At 34.8% G+C, this 22,086-nt stretch overlaps 4 protein-coding genes and 1 non-coding gene across 5 annotated transcripts; 2 read left to right on the top strand and 3 right to left on the bottom strand.

Annotated features, from left to right (window-relative positions):
- Positions 1-871: 871 nt before the first annotated feature.
- Positions 872-2,630, bottom strand: LOC111291176 (glycine cleavage system H protein, mitochondrial-like). The gene is made up of 4 exons (XM_022882800.2): positions 2,440-2,630; positions 2,217-2,305; positions 1,269-1,439; positions 872-1,142 (listed from the first exon to the last, which is right to left on the bottom strand). The coding sequence occupies exons 1-4, from the start codon at positions 2,546-2,548 to the stop codon at positions 1,014-1,016; spliced, it is 498 nt and encodes a 165-aa protein (XP_022738535.1). The 5' UTR covers positions 2,549-2,630; the 3' UTR covers positions 872-1,013.
- Positions 2,631-2,985: 355 nt separating this feature from the next.
- On the top strand, positions 2,986-6,133 carry LOC111291175 (uncharacterized). Its single transcript, XM_022882799.2, has 7 exons — positions 2,986-3,237; positions 3,949-4,081; positions 4,378-4,448; positions 4,551-4,629; positions 4,714-4,823; positions 5,390-5,454; positions 5,881-6,133. The coding sequence occupies exons 1-7, from the start codon at positions 3,118-3,120 to the stop codon at positions 5,972-5,974; spliced, it is 672 nt and encodes a 223-aa protein (XP_022738534.2). The 5' UTR covers positions 2,986-3,117; the 3' UTR covers positions 5,975-6,133.
- Positions 6,134-12,787: 6,654 nt separating this feature from the next.
- Positions 12,788-19,239, top strand: LOC111290408 (protein phosphatase 2C 29). The gene is made up of 4 exons (XM_022881700.2): positions 12,788-14,912; positions 17,380-17,493; positions 17,634-17,898; positions 18,514-19,239. The coding sequence occupies exons 1-4, from the start codon at positions 13,041-13,043 to the stop codon at positions 18,636-18,638; spliced, it is 2,376 nt and encodes a 791-aa protein (XP_022737435.1). The 5' UTR covers positions 12,788-13,040; the 3' UTR covers positions 18,639-19,239.
- A 53-nt stretch (positions 19,240-19,292) lies between these two features.
- Positions 19,293-22,038, bottom strand: LOC111289590 (pentatricopeptide (PPR) repeat-containing protein). Its single transcript, XM_022880748.2, has one exon. It carries the CDS (start codon positions 21,606-21,608, stop codon positions 19,473-19,475), a length of 2,136 nt encoding a protein of 711 aa, XP_022736483.2. The 5' UTR covers positions 21,609-22,038; the 3' UTR covers positions 19,293-19,472.
- On the bottom strand, positions 21,917-22,044 carry LOC149515953 (U6atac minor spliceosomal RNA). Its single transcript, XR_016346738.1, has one exon. It is a non-coding gene; the product is annotated as a U6atac minor spliceosomal RNA (small nuclear RNA).
- Positions 22,045-22,086: the final 42 nt, after the last annotated feature.

Here is a 22,086-nt window from a genome sequence, read left to right as displayed (position 1 = left end):
TGAATCAATTCGTGAGTCAATGGAGAAGTGTCACAATGACTTGCACCATGGATTATTATCTGCTGCATATAATATTCCTGGTTTTCCATTCCATAAAGCTCTCAATGGCAATTTTTCTTCTATCACATGCCTAAAACACTAAATCTTTCTTTTATGCCTCAACAAAAACATTTCTGCATAACTTTTTTGCATAGCGAAAATATACAATTTGGAAACCCTCTTCGGAAACCCTTTTTTTTATGACAACGTATAACATTAAGTAGTTGTTCTGAATTGATTTTACTTTATTTACTTTGGCATGTGCGGAATCAAAAACCCAAAGCAGGATCAAGCTTGAGATCTCCAAGTGGGGAAAATAGTATGATACATAACCATCACTCTTTGATAAAACCGATTATATTCTTTATCATTTTTCAGACTGGAACAGATCAATCCTGGAGGCTCAATTGTGTACTTGCCAGTGCCAAGGCCTGCAGACAACTGCCTAGCAGAAGTAATCAAGCTCCCATTATCTGATTTGCTTCTTTGTTTCTCTTTTTTGTCCATGTGTTTCTGAATTGATCTGTGCCTGCTTTACTCTTCTAGTTGAGAAAAAATAATAATAATAACACCCGTGTTTAGTAATTGCTGTTGAGGAAAGAACCTTCCATGGTCCCCTAAAACTGGAAAATGCATATTGATTGTTTTTCTTAATAACTTCTTGATTTATTGTCTCAGTTCTCTTTTTGATTTTAATAAGCATTTTTCAGGTGATTACTTTTGATTGATTTTAACAATATCACACATATATTGAGATTTAAAAAAAAAAAAAAAAAACACAGAGGATAAATGTAATCTATGTATGGAAGCAGAAGTAAGGGAAAACATAGCATAAAAGAAAAGCAGGAAAATTTCTTTTAAAATATTAATGTAAAGAAAGGGAAGAAGCAACTTTGCAAAGTTGGAGCTTACTGCCTGTGATAATTGTCAATAACATAGAAGATGTGACAGAAGTTAAAATATAATACAAAGTTCTAGTGGGAAGCATCTTCTTCCTTGCAGAATTTGGTGTATTCCTTTGGACCCATCAAGGATTCTAATTCTGATGGACTACTTGGCTTCACCTTGATCATCCATCCTTCTTCATATGGGCTTGAATTGATCTTCAATAGCAAATTTAAGATGTTAAACTGAGTTGCCAAAATCAAATATCCTATACTTTTCTTTTCATTTTCCTATACTTTCTCAGCATCAAGAAAAGCAGTTGTGTATAGTTGAATGAGAATTACCAAGCCAGGAGCCTCAGTAAGCTTTGAATTAACCTCAACGACTTCACCAGAGATTGGGGAATTGACATCACTGGTTGCTTTAACACTTTCCACGGCTCCAAAGCCTTTGCCTTGGCTAACTAAGCCACCAGGTTCTGGCAGTTCCACAAAGACTACTTCTCCAAGATGGTCCTGTAAAATGTAAACGGTAAATCATGTAACATGAGTTCGTTAGATGAGCTGTTGTCACCATGCTCCACTACATTGTACCATACAGGGAAGGAATCATTTATATGTCCTTGAAAGGTAACAATTTAGGTTCTGAATCATGTCTGTGTTACCGTCAATAATCTTGCCAAAGTACATTCTGTGAATCTAATACAGTCAATGATGGATTATCTTGTACAAACATGTTATGTCATACCATTTTCAGATTAGACAGACTTTTATCATCTTGATTCTTGACTAAGGGTTCCTGGCTAGTTGACGTCTATTACCATGTCATCTTTGAATTCTCCACTCCCATTCTTACCATATTCCTCAAATAAGTCTGTAATTGTATCCCTGTATAGTTCGCCCCACAGCCGATTTTGGCAAATATTTTTTAAGAAGTTTAATTTTTTATGAGATGTAGATTGTATATATAATTTTTATGTATGTTATAAATATTAAAGACTTCCATATAACTTTGTAAATAATACTAATTTGTGTGTATCTATATATATTTAAATAAATAAAAATAATTCGTGCCTCGCCCGTATCACAAGCCAGTTAGCAACATATTCTGAGGTCAGCATGCGGCCACAACATACCCCCAGGAGAGATTTCACCTCCAAGAGCAAATTCATACAGACAAGCAATATTTAGTACTATTAAATTCAAATTAATGGAATTACACATGCATCTTTCCCGGCCAATATTAGTAGGAGAAAAGAAGTTGATGATTAAGGGAGGAAATAAGGGAATAACCTGAGCATGGTCAGTGATGCCAATGGTAGCCACTGAACCTTCATGCTTCACCCATTCATGTGAATTGGCATATTTCAACCCATCCAAAACTGCAAAATTCAACAAGTTATCCTTATTACAATCCTTAATTCTATAAAATAGTGACTAAAAGATAAAAACTGACAAACAATAGTCTCCTATGACCCTAAAGCAGAGACATGAAGTAATAGAAGAACAGGAGTACCAGTGGAAAAGCATCTGGAGAGGAAGAATGCAGGGGAGAGGTGAGCTTTGGAGGCACAAGAGATTTTGAGTGCATTGGCAGTGGAAGAAGCCCACATTCTCAATGCCATGTTATTGCTATCTCTGGGCTTTTGCCTTTGGTTGGCTGAAAATCTACAAAGACAATGAAATAAAGAGAAGTTGGCTTTGTTGTGTATATTTCTGGCTACTTTTATCTTGTATGAATGGTAGGCAACGAAAGCCTCATCCTAAGACCCAACTTACAAAGACATGCTGCTGTTTCTTTTTCATGTGACAAATTTCATGTCCTCCTGATTTTTTACTGTTAACATAATCTCTTTTTCAAACAATATGCTGTAGTAGCAATTAATTAAAGAAAATTTGGGGCTTTGATTTTTTTTAAAAAAGTGTATTTTACTATATTTTACAAGTTGGGTTTTCAAACCCGTCTATTTGAAGTCGGTCGGGTGGGTCTAGTTTCGTGGGCAGATCCAGTATTTGGGAAAGTTTCGAGCTTTCAGCCGAGAATTCTCCAAAGGTGAGGACTTTGGAAAAGCCATAAATAAAAAGGCCAAAGCTTGGAGCCTTAGAGATCTAAAATTTGGGTCTTTTTTTTTTTCTTACAAATTAACAAAAAGAGAGTAAATTCATCCATACCCATCGGAGATCAGATAATGAAATGAGAATGGAAGAGATTGTAGAAGAAACCAATGGAAAACATGAAAAGATGGTGGAAATTACTCTCAAAACAATTGGCCCTGCTCGCCCTTCTCGCCTTCATGTCCCTTCTTCCATCAGAGTACGTTTCGCTCTGTTAATTTGCCATGTATTTTTATGTTTATTTGTTTGAATCTTGTTTTGGTTGTGATCTTATTAAATCATAGAAATGTCTATGTCCTGTTTACAGCAAAATTGTAAGAGTCAATGTAGAGAGCGTCATGGCTAAGCTAAGATTCTGAGAGTTAAATTTGTTTATAAGTCTAACTTTTTAAATCTAATTTCTATGGATGAACCATTAAAGCCTTTGATATTTGGTTACTGTTGTATCTTGAAGTTTGTTGATTTAATTATATAGTAATGAGTATGTGTGGGTCAGTTTAAGCATTATTTTGACAATCTAGTTCTAATACTGGAAAGAGAGAGTCCTAGAACGATTGCAAGCAGTAAAATTGACATGCAATCTGAGATGTATATTCTTGTAGAATGGATAGCCACTGTTCAAATTTCTTTTATCTAATTTGAGTTCTTGTGAATGTACCTTGAACTATAAGGTCCATAGAGCCTACACAGTATTTGATTGTATTTTAACTTTTCCAAGACAGATTCTAAAGTGATTTCTTTGCTTCACTTCATAAAGAACCATCAATTTACTTTGAATTAGAGGCATCTTTGGTTGCATTTTTCTTTTGATATTATAGCATGTACCATAGTGACAAGAAGCAAGCTTGACAAAATTCTTTTAGTACCAGTGCACATGTTTATGGTATGCTTGTATTTCTATCAAAATCAGGTTCTTGATTTGAGAAAATTGATAGCTGGAAAGAATCATTTACCAGTAGAGAATTTGAAGCTTATCTTGCGAGGGAAGGTATTGCACGATCGTGAAGATGAAGATGACATTTACATTCAACTTAATGGTGATGGTATAGATCTTGGCTTTAATAAAGTTTTTACATTCAGTAGTTTGCCTTGACTGGATACAATTATCATTAGTGGGGTGGGGGAAGGAATTAGTCCCATCCCAAGTCCCTTAACTTTCATAATCGAAAACCAATGTTGTGTTGTCGGGTGTTTGGGAACAAAGTAACTTACCGATTTTATGCCTATTGCAACTCTTTCTTTTTGTTCTTAATTTCCAGAGGCTCTGTAAATTTTTTTTACTATGGTCCTGGTTAGTGTTTAGCTATTGATATGTGGGCACTGTGTACCAAATTTCTAGATTCCCTCATTGCTGCTGTCAAACCAAAGGCACCAGTTGGACTCAGTATTGACGATGATGATGAAGATCTCGTATGACTGAATTAATACTGTCACTAAACTGAGTTTGGATGCCACTTTGATAAACCAACGGTCTCTATTAATATTTTTTCTTTTTCCTTAATTCTTGAACAGAAATTTCAGCTCCCACAGTCAACAAGCCAATGGAAGAAGAAGCTTTTCTCTTTTTTACGTAATAGATTGAAGCTTCCTGGTAAGAATCAACTTGAATTGAGCTGTTGTTATTTTTCCATATAACAGTTCAGTTGTTAACCATCCGTTATATGCCTTTTTGTAGATGTCCTTTTGATGGCAATATTTTCTCTCAGTCTTAAGGCATGGGCTCTAATTATTTTATGGTTTATACTGGCACCTGTTGCCCATAAATGGGATCTTGGACCATTATATGTAAGTTCACTTTTTGTAGATATCCCTTTTATGTAAGTTCAGTACCAGTGTTTATATTGGATTTGTCCTCCATTTACTTGTTGGGAAGTGGCTGAGTTCTCTTGACCAATTCTCTTTGTATCTCCTTTCCACATTGAGGAATGCTGGTAATATGTTGTTTCTTCTTTGATGCCATAGAATAAAATAGACCTTTTGTGGTTGTTGAGGTCATTTTCTTGTAGAAAGCTGTATCATTTGGTTGTCTTATTATATTAGATTATGTGTGTCTGCGTGTTGGGAGAAGTAAAAGAAAATGCTTGTTTTTTGTGTTGTTACCTTGAAAATTTTTTAAAAGGATTTTAGACTGCTTATAGCCATTCTGATGTCATAATTTGTCCATACCATTGCCTTTTGGATCAAATTTACTGTTTATAAAACAAATGGCAATGCAAAATCAGAGATGCAGACTAAGATTATTGAAAGACATAGACTATCTATCACACGTTCGCATGTAAAATTTATTGACCATCCAGATCATTTGCATTATGAAAGATGTTCATATTTTCTTTGGCCCCTCATTTTCTCAGATACTTGGTACTGGCTTTTGTATAATATTCCTGAATCTTGGGCGGCGGCAACCTGGTGATGTCAGGTATCGTCTTGATCCTATTAACTAGGGTAGCAAAAGTTTATAATGTAAACATAAGATAACAACAAATAAACTGTTACATGACTCTGACACTTGTTCTGGTGGTAAAGTTGGCAACTTGACATAGATCCATGGTTGCTGACTCCCGACTCTTTCAAACCATGAAACGAAAATTTGCTTGAAATAATGTTTTCTTGTATCTTCTTTTGCAAATTTTTTGCAAAGGTATTTGTGGAGTATTTCTTAAGCATGGGCAATGATCCAATGTTAACAAAGTTCATGCACAGGAACCTCTTGTAATTTATGATAGTGGTTGTTTTGGGGTCTTTGTTTAGTTTCTAAACCCTCATTGAATGTGGCTTTTTCTCTAAACATGAACTGCTTATTTCTTTCCTCAGTAACTTATCTTTTCCATTCCAATATTTGCAGTGCTTATTCCATCTTCAATGAAGATTTTAGAGAGCTTCCTGGAACCCTCAATGCAGACGCTATAGATAGAGATATAAGGACGGGTCGGTTTTGAGCCAGTATCACACCATATGTGACTATCAAAATGTCTACATTGTAATACATGTTTTCCATCAATAGCAACACAAAATTGTAAAGACTTCTTTCAAGCATTCTTTGTTTCCTTAATAGAAAACGGTAATTTTCATAAAAATAATAATCTTTCTCACAGCAATACCATGGAACTAAAGCATGTTTGAAAAGTACTTTTGGATTAGTGGAATAGGAATGAAATAATCCTGTAACTAACTTGTTACAATTATTCCTCTGCTGCTGTGTGGCGAACAAGATACCTAAAACAAAATAATCCAGCTAAAGTTCATTGAATACTTCCATGGGAGCTGGTTGCAGCTATGGTGGGAAAAAGAAAAAGGAAAATGGAAGATGCAAAGTAGATATTTGTATAAGATGCCAATATTACTAGATGTTGCTTTGTCAAAGGCATTTGGATAGGAACCGCAATATACATCCGTTGGCACATAATCTTTGACTTCTGCCTGTCCAAGATTCTGGAATAAAGAACCCTTGTGTTTGATTTTATCGATAGTTATCAACCTGAAAGCAAAATCACTCGTTGGGCCTGCCAATTGATTGATTCTAGCATAGGGCAGAGGGCAGTTGCCGTCCAGTCAATTTTTCTTCATTTGCGTGAAAAATATGTTGGATGCAGCCTTCTCTGCCTACCTATTGTAAAGTTACACATCAAGTTTCAAATCTTTTGGGACCATAATCAAATTCAAAACGTTGGTTTTGCTAAATTCATCCATTCTGATTTTCTGATGATAGTCAAATGGTCGGTTTTGATGCATTCAAGGGGGACAGTATCCAGGTTTAAATTGCACAGAGCAATCCATGGACTCTTAGGAGGTCCATTTTTCGCCAATTTCGTTAGATTCTTAGGATCTAAACCTCCTTTTAAGTCTATCTCGATTTGTTTAGACTAAGGATTTATATTGCGTAGTTTTTTTTTTATACGTGCTTTTTAAAAATAATTATATAAATTAATTAAATTAAATTTTTATTCTTAATTTTCCTTTAATTTTGATTTCTGACAAATAAACTGGTATCATTTAACGATTTAAATGTGGATTTTAATTTTTATGTACTTCTAACGTCCGTTCAAAGATACTTAAATTGCAAAAATTGAATGTTTTATATAAAAAAAATAATCATAATCAAGCAAACTGTAGACAATGAGGTTGGAAAATCTCTCCTAATTGAACCAACAAAAAAATTTGATGATTGAGGGGTTAGGTGGCGACCCTGTAGGTTGACAAAATCACATATGACATATGACAATATTTGAATTCAAAATATCAAAAAAAAAAAAAAAAACAAATCAAGCATGCTAATCAAAATTTTCTTCTTTCTTTTATTCTTTTCAATGGTTCAATGAGGTCATCATATGTACTTGAAGAGAACTTAAGGATTTTGGTTTGATTAATGAAAATATAATCTTATCAAAGTTGCAAAATTTAAAATATTTTGAGATTGTATAGAGATATGGGGCTTTTTTTTTTTAATATAGAGGTTCAAATACCACTGTCTATGCAGATTTTGAGGTCCAACTTCTATTTCAGATTCTAGGAATTAAAGTTATGCAACCAAATCATTAAATCAAATGAGCAAAAAAAAAAAAAAAAAATCAAAGGAAACCAAAGATATGCAAATGGAAATAGAAATGAAATTAATTTTGGCTTTTTTTCCTTATATTAATTGAGTGCAATTTTGATTAAAAAAGATAAAACTATGCAATTTTTTTTTTATTTCATGCATTCATGATTTTACTTATGAAACATTTTATAAATAGTCGAGATTTGCGTCCTTTTATTTTTTTAATATCAAATAAAAAATCCTGTTGATGGTAAGATGAAAAGTCATATCAGTATAAATAAAATTTATCATTAGTCTTTTATTGTTTAAAAAATTCTTTTTTTTTTTTAGCAAACAAAATTTTCTTTTATCTACAACTTTTATATATGTGGTACTATTTAAATAGTATTTTTTTTATATTTATATAATTTTTAATATGACCACCAACAAAACTCTCCATTTAATATTGAAAAAAAATTTAAATCTCAATGGTCGAGCCATAATAAATATAGTATTATTTTACGTTATTAAAAATATTTTAAATTTTAAATTTTATTATTTATTTAATTAAAAAAATATTATTTATATAAATTCGTTCAAATTTATAACCTCCAAACGTCGATTTTACTTACTGCTCATTGATCCATGAGTTGGAGAAAAAAAATATTGTATTAGTGGTAAATGCACTCCCGATCCTCAACGGCACGTAATAGAGACAAAGTCAATGGCTGTTTTTCTTTCAAATAGAATGCACTGGACCCCCTATCTCCACCTACTCTCTTTCAATCACTAAATTTATACATTTTTATTTTAAGCTATTTTTTTTCTACAATCTTTAGTTTTATATATATTATATATATATTTTGCTTAAAAAAAGCAACCGCTATTATTAAAATAACCAAAAAAAAAGTATTAGACTGATGATCTCAAGCAGGAGTCAACAAGCAGTTAAACTCCAAAAAAAAAAAAAAAAAGTCTTTTACGAACTCTCCAATTAACCCACGGCCTCATCCCTAGTCTTAGAATGAAAAGAAAATTAGTATGATTTGCTAATAATATTTTTTAATTCATTTCTAGATTATGCAACAAAGAAATTGTAAAAACTATATTAAAGAAAGAAAATAATGGAATTGAAATTACCCAAATGTTTCAATCTTCAGACCAGTTCTCTCATTTGATTATCTTATTGTTATTTTTTTATTTGTGACAGAAAAGTAGTTGCTTTCTTAAAATAATAGGGAGATAGAAGAAAATTAATATTGTATTGGTCACTAGTCACTACCACGAGAGAAGGACTTCAAAGATAAGACAGACAAAAAATCCAATTAGTTCTGTAATTTTTTTAAAATTAATCTATTCTTAACCTTGTTACGCATCTAAGTATTTTAAAACTTACAAATTTTAAAAATTTAATTAATGTACGTATCTCCTGATTTAATAATCAATAGTATAAAAAATAATGATTTTCCTCAATTAAAAAATTAGAATTTACAATTTTTGACAAATTAAAAATAAAATACTTTAAAGAATTGAGTCAATTACTTAATATTAAAATTAAAGGAGTTTTTAATTATTTGTACTAATATAAATATCATAATAAGAAAAACATTTGCTCCAAATGAAAGCCATTTTATGCTTTTTTTTTTTTTTGTTCATAAGAGCACAAACGTCCATAAAAAAAAAATGATAAAATTAAAATTTACGATCATATATCTTTTTTAAAAACTCTTAACTATTAGGATAAAAGCCATTTTATACTTTAAAGTTTGAGACTTTCTCTTTCTTCTACGTCTGTACATAAAAAAATTATTTTTTTAAGTAAATTGAGCATTTAATTTGTTATTTTGTGTAATGGTTATTGTTTTAGTAAAAATTAATTGGTAGATATTATATATGATAACTCGTATTATGATGTATAAAATAATATATTAGTATAATATTTATATAAAAATTATATATCATAATTTATGTCGATATTAAAATATAAAATTTTAAATTTTATTAAATATATTTATAATTTTTTAAAAATTTTAAATAATATTATTTTTGTATAATATTATTTTTATATTATATTATTGCTTCGAATTTTAATTTTTCAAATCTAATTAATATAATAGGAGTAGTTTTGAGAAAACGAGAAAGAAAAGAGTAATAAAAGACTACTGCGGTGCTGGTGTCTACCTCATTCAACTAAATTATTTCCAAATCCGAGAAAAAGACTACAACTTGCCAATTTATTCCCCTTCAAAGACAAATTTTTATTTGGCCAATGAGAGCGCGACAGCGGATCACCTCTTCCATACAAATAATTCAATAAAATAAAATGATTTTTATTTTAAAAATTAAAAGATATAAAATTTATATATGCATTTAAATAAATATATGAACGGAAAAAAAAAAGACTACTATTACTACCTAAACTGAAATAAATAAATAAATAAGATGTTGATGCAAAGCTGAAAAAGCATATCCGACAGGGATGACGTCAGATCGAAGGAGAGTCACTTGTATGTGCCCCACATAAGAGGACTCTGTCTTACGTCGTTGACCAACAGATTTATCAAGGACCCCATGCCACGCCAGCTCCCACTGGCCCTACTCCCTAATTCTCACCATCTCCGCCACGTTCGATTGATTTTTAGTGGTTGGCTGGGCTTGGGTTTCAAATTAAAATTTTTTTTTTTATTTTGACTTTGCTTTTTTTCAAAACATTTCTCTTATGGTCTTAAAAATTTAAAACAAAAAACTTTAAAAAAAATGACGTCGTTTTCCTTTTTTATGGAATGGAGGGACCAAATCTAATACTCTAATTCCCAAATATGCACACCTAAGCACATAAAGTAGAACAAAAAAAAAAAAATCAAACATATACCGATTTTGCGTAATTGTTACAAATTAAAAGTATTAAAGCTTTAAAATTTTTTGTAAAATATAAAAATAAATATAATTCGTGAATTCGTAATTTGCTCTATGATAAAAATTATGAAGGTCTTCTTAAAATAATTTTGCATTTAGTAGTAGATTACATAAATCATGATCCGTTTATCTTAAATTTTGAATTTAAGATTTCTAAGACAAATTTTCAATTCTAACTGTTGGAATGTTCAAATTGAGCATTATACAAATTGTTATTTAAATCTTAATCCATAAATCTCATAAATTTCAAATTTTGAATTCAAAATTTAAGAAATTTCCAACTCTAAATCCGAATTAAAGATTATGTTATCTAAACCCAACTACCAAATTATATTACTGCATCTATCGATGACGTGTTAATTAATATATGAGAAAAAATTCACTTTTTTACTTAATTGTAACAAACAATTCGTAAACAAATTTTCATAATAACAACGAATGGATTTCAAAAGTATAAAGTTTCTAAAATCTTCACATTGCCAAACCTTAAAAAGAAAAAAAATTTTAAAAAGAGCATATTTGGTACGTACCATAAATTAAAAGTGTAGAAAGAGAATGTGGGCTTTCACACGTATCACGTGACATAACATGTGCTTTGTCGTTTTGCTCCATAAAATTCTCCAAAATCAACAAACTCTTTGACTTGCAGCTCACTAAACAAATCTAAGAGAGAGAAATCAGATTTTCCCGCCTTCACATGCAAAATTCTTTTCCTTTTTTTTTTTTAAATTTTAAATATTATAATGATTTAAAAAATATTATTTGTTTGTTTTTTTAGTAATTAATTAATTGGGTTTTTTTTTTTTACAGATTGTGAAAACCTCACAGTGCGAAAAATTAGGACAATAATTAGAAAATAATATATTTTGTTTGTATAAAAATAGGAATTCGTGCCGTTTGACTAAGCGGAAAGAGTCATGCAAAAGACACGAACAACTTTTTTTTCTGTCTCTTGTGGGATCAAAAGAATCAGGGCCGTCCAATTTATATTGATGAAGAGTTTGATATTGTGATTCTTGTTCGGATGACGTGGCGGAATACGATGGCATGATACCCGACTAGGATCCATCAGCGGTAGTCCGCGGTCGTTGCTTTTGGGTTTGGGCCTTATTTCTAGGTCAAACCCTCCCCTTTTTAACTCCAAGGATTCCTGGCCCGTAATTTTATTTTGTTACGAAAATGCCCTTCCTTAATCATACATGCCTATTTCAAGCTTTAAATATGAAAACAAATTTTCATAACGAATGAAAAGGATGTATTGCATTTTAAAAAAAGTAATTTTCATTGATTTATAAACATTTTATTGATAGATGATGAGATAGTTTTTTTCATGTTAAAGCCTAGAGAAATCTTTGAAGAAACTTTTTTTTAAAATCATTATTTTATTTTTTAAAAAAATATTTCTTTGACTTTAGTCTAAACACGATAAAATAAAATAAAAATATATTTATATGCATTTAATGGTTATTAAAAAGAAGAATCTAACTCGTTGAAATTCTTAAATTTGTCGATGTAAGATATTAAATGATGTTAAATAAAAAAAATTATTAGTTATTTTTTACAAAATTCTTCTTACAAAGATGTTCAAAAATTTTAAATAATCTTATTTTTTTGAAGCGGTTGGTGAATTTATTTAAAACACAACAAAATGTTTAACAGATTGATAAATTCCCACAAAATGAAAAAAAAAAAAAAACCCATACGTTTTTTTTTATATAAATTTATTGAAAAAACAAAAAGAGTGCAAAATATGTTCTAAGGCGAATTGTAAAAATTAAAATATTAAGGGCTCAAGGGAAAAATAAAAAGATTGCAAATATCAAAGGGCAATACAGTCAATTGACATCCAATTTCATTTAAAAAAAAAATAAAGGTGTATTCAGCATGGGCGGTTGGGCCTAACGTTGAAGGAGCCCCATTGCCCTATTTGACCAAACAATCAAACGTACAAAAGCAACCCATAAAAGGACAATCCTTCACTCCAACGTCTCACCTCGGTTTCCCGCATTTGACCCTACCTCTTTCCTTAAAGCCAACCCTGGCCCTTAAGGACACCCTCGTCATTTTAAATTTAGCAATTACCCCAAATCCAAACCCCGAGAACCGCCAAAACAAAATAAAATGAAAAAAGCCTCAACAGTGGACCCTACTTTCCTACCTGGCAAGCCATGTGGACCCTGTATTTTCCCATCTGGCAATCAAATGTGGACCCTCCCTCCCTTCATGCATTTGTAATTGCCACGTGTAACCGTCAGCCTAGAGCCAACAAACAACTACTCAGAATTAAAATGTATAAAAAAAAGAGAAATTTCATACTTCAAAAAGATGAAAAAAAAAAAAACACCAAAGTCCACTCAGCTAATTTAAAAACAAAAAACAAAAAGCAAAAATACAAAAACATTTTTCTCTGTTTTGCTTTCTCTCTTTCTATTTCTCTCTGCAGCAAGGGAAGAGCAGCAGCAAAACAGCAGAAACAGCAGCAGCAGCAGCTCTTTCTTTTTTGTTTTTTGCTTCTTAGAAAATAAAAACATTTGTTCAAAGGGAGGGGAGGGGAGTGAAATGAATCAAATGTGATGGGAAGTGGAGTTTCCACGCTCTGCCCTTGCTTTAACCCGGTGACACACCGGTCGAATCGGCAGCCGGATAATCAAGCGGACCTGATCTTCGCTGCATCAGAGCCGTTGGATGAAACTCTAGGCCACTCCTTTTGTTACGTTCGATCTTCAAATCGTTTCCTCTCTCCGACTCCATCTGATCGCTTCGTTTCTCCTTCGCACTCTCTACGTTTCTCTCCGTCGCACGACCCGAAAACCCGAGTCGGACCCGAAACATTGTTTAAAGCCATATCCGGAGCGTCCGTGAGTGCTAATACGTCCACTCCCAGAACTGTCCTTCAACTTGACAATATTTACGACGACGCCACTGAGAGTACCCTCGGTTACGGCGTTAAGAGCAGTATCGTTAGCGGGAATGGCTTCGAGAGCACGTCGTCGTTTAGTGCCTTGCCACTGCAGCCGGTGCCACGTGGCGGAGCTCATGACCCGGTGGAGCGGGGTGGTTTCTTCATGTCGGGTCCGTTAGAGCGCGGGGCGGTGTCCGGTCCACTGGAGGCCAACGCGGGTCCCGAAGGGAGAGTACATTTCTCGGCACCGTTGGGTGGCATTTATGTGAAAAAGAAGAGGAAGAAGGGCATTTCGGGGATTTTGAGAAATTTATCTGAGAAGAAACGGCCCTGGGTGGTTCCGGTGTTGAATTTCGTCGGGAGAAAGGAGAATTCCGAGGAGACGGAGGCTGCGGCAGCGGTGGAGGGGAAGACCGATGGGGATGTGCAGTGGGCGTTAGGGAAGGCAGGGGAGGACCGAGTCCACGTAGTTGTTTCGGAGGAGCAAGGGTGGTTGTTCGTTGGGATTTACGACGGTTTTAATGGGCCGGATGCACCGGAATTCTTGATGGGTAATCTCTATCGAGCTGTTTTCAATGAACTCCATGGTCTCTTTTGGGAACTTGATGACGAAACTGAAAATGAAGACGACAATGAAAATGAAAATGAAGCTGAAAATAAAACTAACCCATCGAACTTAATAATAGCTACTGGTAGTTTAAATAAAACTGACAGTGAAACTGAGAATCCAATTCCGAAGAATTCTGTTGAGGAGGTTAAGATTGCAGGGGAGATTGAACCGAGTGGAGTGGTACAAGAGAGGACGAGGAGGGTAACATTTGAATTGGAGGGGACTGAGATTAGGAGGAGGAGGTTGTGGGAGTTTCTAGCCGAGGATGACCCCGAAGATGGGTTGGATCTTTCAGGGTCTGATAGGTTTGCGTTTTCAGTGGATGATGCAATTAGTGTAAGTAAAGAGAGGTCCGCTGTAAGTAGGAGGTGGTTGTTATTGTCGAAATTGAAGCAGGGGTTGTCGAAGCATAGAGAGGGATCAGGGAATTTGTTTTTTCCATGGAGGTTTGGGTTGGAAGCGAAGGAGAAGGTTGAGGAGGTAGATAATAGAGTGGAGGAGAGGGTTCAAAAGACTGGGAGGAGAAGGAAAGAAGGTCCAGTTGATCATGAATTGGTTGTGGCAGCGTTGTCGAGGGCTCTGGAAGTGACTGAGCTAGCATATTTGGATGTGACAGATAAGGTGCTTGAAACGAATCCAGAGCTTGCATTGATGGGTTCGTGTTTGTTGGTGGTTTTGATGAGGGATGAGGATGTGTATGTGATGAATGTGGGGGATAGTAGAGCAATTGTTGCACAGTATGAATTAGAGGAAGTTGGTTCCAGTATGGAGGGAAGAAAGCAAGAGGAAAATGGATCAAGCATGGAGGGTATAGTGGAGGAGACATTGACAGTGGGCGAAAAAGCAATTAAGCCAGTGAACGAGACTCCTGCTGAGCCCATGAGACTGACTGCATTGCAGCTGTCAACTGATCATAGCACGAGCATTGAAGAAGTAAGTTCAAACTGTTGAAAATTTGTTTTCAGTTCTTGTTTCCTGCCTTCATCTTTGAGTGCTGAAATCTTTATTATAGCCTTCATTAATATGAATCCAAACGTATGAATTCTACTCAGAAATTGAATTGTATATGTTTGGATTTAATATGACTCAAATTCTGCTTTAAGGCCAATTCCTGTCTTGGATCATTAGGAAAATAGCGGTTTTGAGTCTTTTGACTTCTCTTATTACAACTCCTAGATTGCTAAGTTTTATTTATTTTTTATGGTAAGAGCTTCGGTGAAATGCTAAGTGACTTAACAGGAATGTCTTATGTAGATTGTTTACCTTTGGGCACGCTATGGTTTTCTTGTGAACATACTTTTATCAGGTTTCCGTTGTTTACTGTTTTAGCCAGATAGTTCCCTCTATATCAGTTGTGCCTTACGCCATTTTATATTGCTATTGCTAATACATTTTAAGTTTTTTTTTTTGGCCATCACATTTTATGTATTTCAAATTCTACTTTTACCCTCTTGTGATTATGATCGCTAGGAAATGATTGGGTCTAATGTTAAGCAGATGAGGTTCTGGCTCTGGAATGGCCTGTGTGATATCAGTGTGCTTCAAGGATATGTTTAGAGAGGAGTTCTTTTTTATGAATTCTCATGCAGATCATTCACTTTGTAAAACATCTCTTATCTGGTCCTTAAGACAATATCTTACCCATCATCCTTTGTTTTCTGGAAATTGCTCTAGCAATGGGATGGTAGATCTCAATCATGTCTGTTTAAATCTTGTAAAAGTCATTTATACTGCTTTTTAAAACTTTTCTAGTTGCATATTTAAACTGTTTAACATAGTCAAATCTATTGGGTATCAAACAGTTTAGAAAGGGCCTTTAATCTGTTGGAATTTGAAACCTGGTGCTTTTTCTCTGGTGAAGTTTCTAAGAATGATTGACATTTTCATCTAGTTAAGGTTTTGACAATGATTGACATTACCTTGGGTAGACCTGACGATTTGTATATTTGTGTCGTGTAAAATACTAAAATTTGTGTATTTGTGCCATGTTTTACAAGAACATTGCGTGTCATAATTCGTGTCGACACAAAAATATAAAATACAATTTTTTAGTTTTGTTAAACCCATACATGGCTATTATTACAATTTTAAGCCTTGTCACCTTTATGTCCTATTTTCGTCTTGTATTCGTGTTGTGTCACCGTGTCGTGTTTTAGATTGTTAGGTCTAACCTTGGGCTTTTGGTTAGAAGAACAAAATACAAACTTCTATAATTTATAGGATACCTGATCACAGTTTCAACATGTGGGGTTGTCTAGGAAAAAGGATCCATGATGGGATAGATCTATGTCTTCTAGGATGGAAGGAAACTAGATAAGCATTAAATCTTGGGAACACCCAATGATGTGAATGGCAGTTTTATATATAGGGGAAGTGATTGATATTACTGGCAAAACACTTTATTTTGAAGAAAATTTTATGGCAACATAATGGTGTCAGTCAGTGGCTCTAGCTTTGCTCATATGGAATCACGTAGTGTGGAGGTGTCCATGCTTGTGATGAGTCTGATCTTCAAGAACATTGGGACTGTGTTATAGTGTCCAACAACATGGTGCACGTTTGTGGTTGTACATCAAATTGTTCACTGGGTTAAGACTAGGTATATCTGCAATGTTTTATTTCTTCCTTTTTAACAAAATTAAATCAATTAGGTAAGTTCAGATTGCCATGCTCAGATGTTACCCCGTTATTCTTGTCATGCTGACATGGGTGCTTTGGGGTAAATGGAAGTGTTTGCTTGTTTAGTGGATGATACAAATTCAGACATATAATGGGCTTCTCAGCTCTTGGAAGCTTTAAGAAAAACCTGATTATCTCCCATTCTGTGCTTTATGTTTGGGGTTATTCTGCAGCGATGAAGAATTCTGGTCTTTTTGTACTTTTTAAATAGAACAGCTTTGGTCCTAATATTGTCTGTAGTCATTAGTGAAGAATATTGGGATAACAGAGAATGCACTAGCTTGCCAGCAGTAAATGGTGCTTTTAGATTGACAGAAGTAGCAAGATTCCTGGGTGTGATCTTGTCCAACCTAAATGGTGTTCACAAGATCATAATTTCATGGACTGCCAGGGACAATGATTTGGCTCTTGTATATATCTCCTTCCGTACTCTTTCTTAAATTTGGATCCTTTACACACTTCATATTAATTTTAGTTAGTTCGGGTGGAAGAGGGCCTTCTCTTTGTATCAAACACATCTAATTTGTTGATATTGCCTTGCATGTCCTCATCTGATGATGAATGATAATATTGCCTAATCAGTCAGCAAAAGCACTTCAAATTGCAGTTTTTTTGGTGAATACTGTTTCAGACATAGAAGAAAGATTATCTATTGAAACTATATATAGTTCTTTTAATTTATATGTTGTATTTACTGAATTTGACTGTTTGATTTGTGCAGGAAGTGATAAGAATCAAGAATGAGCATCCAGATGACAGCCAGTGCATTGTCAATGGCAGAGTGAAAGGTCGACTTAAAGTAACTAGAGCATTTGGTGCAGGATTTCTGAAAAAGGTTCCTTCACATGCTTTTTCACTATTGAAGTCTTAAATCTTATCCATGATGGATAGTGGTTAATTCACACATGTCATTTTATGTTGAAATATATAAGGAATATAACCCGCTTATGCAATAACATGATCTCCATTTTTCAGCCCAAGTTGAATGATGCATTATTGGAGATGTTTCGAAATGAGTACATTGGTACTGCACCATATATATCCTGCTCACCTTCTCTTTGTCACCATAGACTTTGCCCAAGGGACCAATTTTTAATCCTCTCATCTGATGGATTATATCAGTATCTGAGCAATCAGGAAGTGGTTTCTCTTGTTGAGAGTTTCATGGAGAAGTTTCCAGATGGAGACCCTGCACAACACCTGATAGAGGAGGTTCTTATGCGTGCAGCCAAGAAAGCTGGTAAATATTCTTTCTATAATTTGCTTCTTATACCTACTCCCCGTCCCATTGTCTATAAGGTGAAGAAGTAATTCTTAGATTGAGTGGAAAATGATTGACAAAGTTGGTGGATTGCGGTAGGGGGATGAATTTTCACTTAGATGGGAACCAAACTAGTCTTTGGTTTCAGCTGTTAATGTGGTTAATTGTGGCTTTTGCTCAAGTAGTAAAGCTTTTTTACTCTTAATTTCCTTCTTTGTTTAGGAAATTATTTATATGAATTGTTTAGCACTACATTTTGGTGTTTGGAATTACCAGGTTAACATAATCTTCAATAGCATATTATTCTTTTCATCCACTCTGTTCTACTATTGGATTGTACTATTTTTTTCAGACTATCTATATTCTTGTTTTGAAGTTTCGAAATCCCAACTTCAAGCTTTTCACTAGTATACTAGGCTGAAAAGCAGGCTTTATAACCTGGGTTAAACTTTTAGTTGGCTAAGAAAAACTTGAAGGTTCTAAGCTGTTAAGATGAAGCTAGCTGTATGCTTAAGAGATTTTGTAACTTAATGAATCATGAACACCTTTTCTTCTTTTTTACAAATGACGTTTAACTGATTTTTTTTTTTGCAGGCATGGATTTCCATGACTTACTGGATATCCCACAAGGAGATCGAAGAAAGTACCACGATGATGTTACTGTCATGGTGATATCACTGGAGGGAAGAATTTGGAAGTCATCCGGAAAGTACCTATGAAAACTCTCCACATGCGGCTCAAAACAAACGAAGTTCTATGTACAAGTTACTCAGAACTCAAAAGTTCTTTGCAAGCACTTGTCAAATGTGGGTGCTGGTCCATTCTTCGTGGGTCTCTTCAAATGGGGTGTTTTTTTGGGTCTTACACCATTAGCTTACAGTTGATAGCAGGAAGTCCAGATGATACTAGCAAATACTAATGTTAGGTAGTCATCAGGAGCTGATTAGATGCCTGAAATTTTGTTTCAGGATAAAAGAAAAGGAAGGGAAAAAAATTTCTGCATATGGAACATCCAGGAAATGCTCTTTAGGGACAGAAAAGAAAGAGATAATCTTTTTGTTTCTCATTTTCTTTATTTTTCCTTTAAAGACTTTTGCTTTCTTGGAGGATTTTGCATAGGCGGGAGGCTCATTCAATTCTAGATGCCTTCCTTTTTTTTTTTTTTTGGTTGCTTCTTTTTAGAGCCAAAAAGACAGTGAAAATAGTGTAATTTGGTGGGGGATACCAATGTTAGAAATAGTTACTGAACCTGAGCATTTCCTCGCCCAAAGTGAGCATCTGTAAGTTTGAAGGTGGGTTTCCGCCAATGCGGTTCACAGTAGGAATTTGTTCCAATTGTTCCAGCTTTTGAGCGCATTATCTCATCTACATGGTGAGTACAAACCATATATCGATATCAACAAAGATCAATGTTACAATCAGGCTTAATTTCTGGAATTCCTTTCAATTCAAAGCAGAACAAAACACAACTGGTATTGTTGATAATCAGCTATATGTTATAAACTGATGTAACAATCTAAAATTACTAGGGCATTTCGCAGAGAGACATGCTTCTAAACTGTAACGGTGGGTGATGAAATCCTCGATTGCAACCATAGCACTATATCCTCCCTTGTTGCCACAAAACAACCAGATTTCTCTTCACTCAGCTTGAATGGTGCTGCAAGTTTCTTCAAATGAGAAGCGAAGGCATTGGACAGTCCTTGAGAGAATTTATGAGTTCCAACACCAGTTTGAGCTGAAAATAGCTCTGGCAATGCTTCTTCACGCTTAACAATTTTGGCCAAGGTCCCCACCCACTCTTCAAGAGCAGTCTGTGCTGCGCCAACAGAGAGTGACCGAACATCCAGACTCCACTCATCCATGGTTTTATTGTGTAAACCTGGGTACAATCCGTATAGGGTTCCCAGATAAAGCAGATCATGTGCTCTCTCATGGAGACTCTTGCTTCTACATATATCAATCAAGCAATTACAGAATGGTCTTCTGGCATCATCTTTAGTGTCACTGATGATTCTCTTGAAGTTTTCTTTGACAGTGTCAAGACTACTTTTCTCATCTTCAATCAATTTCACGAATACAGCTAACCGACGATTAGCTTGCTGCAGGCAAGTGAGAACTTTATCCATATCCTCCCCGCTCTCACACAGTGACACAACAGACAACAGGCACCCACAGAGCCTATCATCTGGTTTAATTCCCTGTTCAAGTGAGACAGAAAATACCCTCACCAACTCATCTATCTTTCTGGCCTTCCCCAAGCACTGAATCAAACATGTGCTTCCCATTACATTGAGCTCAACACCCACCTCAGACATCTCCTCAAACAACTCCATCGCCTTACCAACATTCCCCCCACTTCCATATATATTCAGCATTGCTGTGTAGCTCCAACTATCTGGCCTAAAATGCTCTGATTGCTTCATATCCGCAAAAAGCTGCTCTGCCTCCTCAACTAAACCAATGTCTGCGCACATAGCCAACAAAGTATTATACAAAAAGAAATCCATTGGCCACTTTTTCGACTTCATTTCCTCCCATAATTCCAATGCATCTTTTGCCCACCTTGCTTTTCCATATATCTTGGCAAGGGCAGTTAAAGTCTTCTCATTTGGAGTTAAACCAGAATCGAGCAATTCCTGAAAAAGGCTTCTTGCTAACCCAGGCTTCCCTGCCTTGCCCATAGCCTTTAACAATGTATTGTAAACAACCAAATTAGGTTGCACACCAAGAGATTTCATTTCTTGCAAAACATACCTAATACCATCATAGTCTCCATTCTCACCAAACATCTTTGCCAATACAGAGAATGCAATAGGGTCAGGTTTCCAACCACTAGCTACCCCTCTCTCATACAAACTAAGTACTTCCTCAACCTTACCTAATTTCGCATAAACATCTAAAATAGCTGAATAAGTGACTTCATCAGGCATCAAACCAGTTTTATACAGCCTCTCAAACCACTCTACAGCCTTATCAAAAAGATTGCATCTTTTGGCACAGGTAATAATAGTTGAATATGTAATGTTATCAAGTGGAATCCCATTGCTTACCATTTCATTAGCAAGTTCCTCAATGAGCTCAAACTGCCTCCCAAACCTCAAAGACTTCATTGTGACATTGTAGAATATAGTTTCCAGAGGAAACAAATTCTTAGTCTTCATCCAATTGAAGAAAAGGTGAGCCTTTTGCCATGGTTTCAAGCTGTTGAGTATCAAAAGCGCATTTTCTCTAGTGGGTTGCTGTGGGATTTCTTCAAGAACACTTAGGAAAGCATCTTCACTATTTTCACAATCATTCAGCTTCTGAGCAAAGAGTTTTAGCTCTCTAACTTTTGGATTGTATACATAAGGAGAACGCGTTTGCCTATGCAGTGAAAGCACAGATCTTTTAGGTTTGGTAGGATTGACCCAAGTCGACTTTGGCTTTGACAAGAGACGAGCTTGGTCTTTTTTGGGAAGTGTGGTTGCGTAAACAGGCTGGAGTTGCTCAGATAAAGATGGGTTTTTTTTGGGTGATTCTGGTGGGTTTTGGGGAGATTTTGAAGAAGAATTGGGGGTGCTACAAGAAATGGTGAATTTTCGCCTGGGGTTTTGCTTTACTGTTTTGGTGAAGAAAATGGGTCTTTTTGCATCAGATTGATTGATATCAAAATGGAGATCTAGAGCAGTGGAGAGAGTAGCAGCCATTATGGAATGTTTTGAGAGAAGAAATGAAAAAAAATCTGGTCTACTCGTCTGCCTGTGTTATTTGGGAGTGGATATTTTGGTTACCTTATCTGAATTTGAAGAGTATAAAGGGTCTCGATTCCCACATACGCTAATGCTGAATTTTGACTAGGGAGAGAAATTCTCAAACTGAGAAGAAAATAAGCTAAATTCAACTTTTGATTAGGAAGAGAAATTACTCATATATGCTGAATTGCTGACTGCTATGGAGGAAATATGTGATAATAATGCTTAGATAAAAAAAAAAAGGTAATTAAAAAAATAGAAGGGAAAAAATTGGGTTACAGATCCACTTTAAAGGTGGGTAGCCTTAACCGGATGTGTTAACAGGAAAGCCCGAAGGCCGTTCCCGTCCCTGTCAGGGGAGATGCCAACCATCTCTCCTTTCTACGAACACAAGCGATTGTTTGTTAACATTTTATTATATACCACAAACTCT

This window comes from Durio zibethinus, chromosome 11 (genome assembly GCF_047325235.1).
Source record: "Durio zibethinus cultivar Kanyao isolate XHJ-2024 chromosome 11, ASM4732523v1, whole genome shotgun sequence".
Taxonomy (NCBI): domain Eukaryota; kingdom Viridiplantae; phylum Streptophyta; class Magnoliopsida; order Malvales; family Malvaceae; genus Durio; species Durio zibethinus.
The sequence above is the reverse complement of the archived record's forward strand: the minus strand, read 5'-3'. Positions and strand labels throughout refer to the sequence as shown.